We start from the raw sequence: 1881 nt of genomic DNA on the forward strand, positions 1-1881 counted from the left end.
CAAGGGTTAAGATCCCCTTACCAGTCATCTTTATAAAAAATAAATAAAAATAAAACAGATACTATTAACAGCCCCCTTTTTGAGATGAGAACACAGAGAACAGGGTAAAGTAGATAAACCTGCCCAAGGTCACAGAGCTCAGAGTTGAAGTCTGAGCCACAGATGCCTCTCTGTTGGCACTCCAGAGACTGGAGCAGGTCTTTTTCTGAAGCTTTGTTTTAGCATCTCTTACAGGGAATGAATAATAAATGACAACAGAGCACTCTGCACCAGTAAAGTGCCAGGGTTCCAGGGTAGCTTCAGTGCCGGGGGAAATGTCATCAGCTGGGAAATTACTCATGCAGCTCCTCCGCCAAAAGGGAATGAATGTCCTCACTGGGGACTGAGAGAGAAAGAGCAATGATGCAGAATGAAAACCAAGTCCCCAGAGGGCCAGTCTGAAATCTGTACTGATACTTCCCTTGCAAAGTTTTTGGATAGGGAGTTTTTCTCCCATTCTAAAAGAACTGAATTGAATCTGAAAGCTAACGTGGTTGAAGTTAAGTGGGTGTGTCCACAGTTTGGCACTGATTATATTTTTCTAATTTCCTTTTAGAAAATGCTCCTAACTAAAACCTTTTACAACCAAATATCCTGCTGGTTATTATGGTAAGAAAAAAATGCGTGTTCACAGCTGATATGCCAGCTTAGCCCCAGAGCCCAGGAGGAGCGCTGTGTTATCACAGTCATTTGCATTTCACTCAAAGGGACCAGTTCCATGAGGTTACTAAAGTATTTAAAAAGGTTCATAAAACTGAGATTCATTTACTGAGGCCGTAGGATTGGACTGTTCCACCAACCCATTCTAACAAGATAGTGATTTCTACCTTGAGAGACAGCACTGTGCTTGCCAAGTTGGTCCTCTGGATTTCTGGCACATTGGTGGTCAGCATTTCATCTCGGTAGGCACGTTCCGTGTACAGCCTATAACACTTTCCTGGGCCTGTTCTCCCAGCTCTGCCAGCTCGTTGCTTTGCCTGAGCCTAGAGGGGTGGGCATATATAAGTAATATATCTGTTAAACATCACTGAACAGTTTAGCCAGGAAATCTGTAAAAAGGGGGCACTTAGCAACTGGCAATACTAGAAATAGGGTTTATTTCACTTCCTTTAGGACCATTTCNGGCACTTAGCAACTGGCAATACTAGAAATAGGGTTTATTTCACTTCCTTTAGGACCATTTCCAAGACTACCCGTACTCTTACCATCCCCTTTCCACACTCAGTACTTCAGGGAAGTTTGTTCAAGGGAGGGGAATATAAGCAGGGTGAATGGAAGAAATATTATAAAGATCTCAGAAATATACCTTTAATATAGTGCAGCACAATCTAAAAGAGGAAACAAAACAAGACAACAAAACACCATCCCCACAGTTATGACCAAAAATGTAAGGGAACTACATAAATTATGTTAATCATATCAATGATGACTGGGCAGCCATTTTAAAAATCAGGTTTGTGATGTTCAATGACAGAAGGAAATGTTCACTCACATTAAGTGAAAAAAGCAAGTTACAAACAATGTAATATTAACATCAACACTGAATACCAAAAATATGTATAATCAATTATGATTCAATAAAAAAAAAATCCTAAAATGTTAACAGTGGCTAACTCTAACGGTAGGCTTACATATGATTTCTATATTCTTTAGACTTCATCTAATATTCAATATTGAACATGTATTATCTTAATAGTCAGGAAAATCAAATACCTATGCATATGATGGGACTTCAAAAAGTTTGTGGAAAAATAGAATTAAAAAATAATACAGGGGGGCTTGCCCGTGGCTCACTCGGGAGAGTGTGGTGCTGAGAACACCAAGGCCCCGGGTTCGGATCCC

General features: G+C 40.2%; 1 protein-coding gene across 1 annotated transcript in view; it reads right to left on the reverse strand.

Annotated features, from left to right (window-relative positions):
- Positions 1 to 1881, reverse strand: part of DHX8 (DEAH (Asp-Glu-Ala-His) box polypeptide 8) — a 30107-nt gene that overhangs the window by 5646 nt on the left and 22580 nt on the right. The window contains exon 18 of the mRNA XM_008588959.1: positions 867 to 1022. Coding sequence (XP_008587181.1) covers positions 867 to 1022 — 156 coding nt within the window. The remainder of the gene's footprint in view (positions 1 to 866; positions 1023 to 1881) is intronic.

Source organism: Galeopterus variegatus, unplaced genomic scaffold (genome assembly GCF_000696425.1).
Source record: "Galeopterus variegatus unplaced genomic scaffold, G_variegatus-3.0.2 Scaffold5124, whole genome shotgun sequence".
Taxonomy (NCBI): domain Eukaryota; kingdom Metazoa; phylum Chordata; class Mammalia; order Dermoptera; family Cynocephalidae; genus Galeopterus; species Galeopterus variegatus.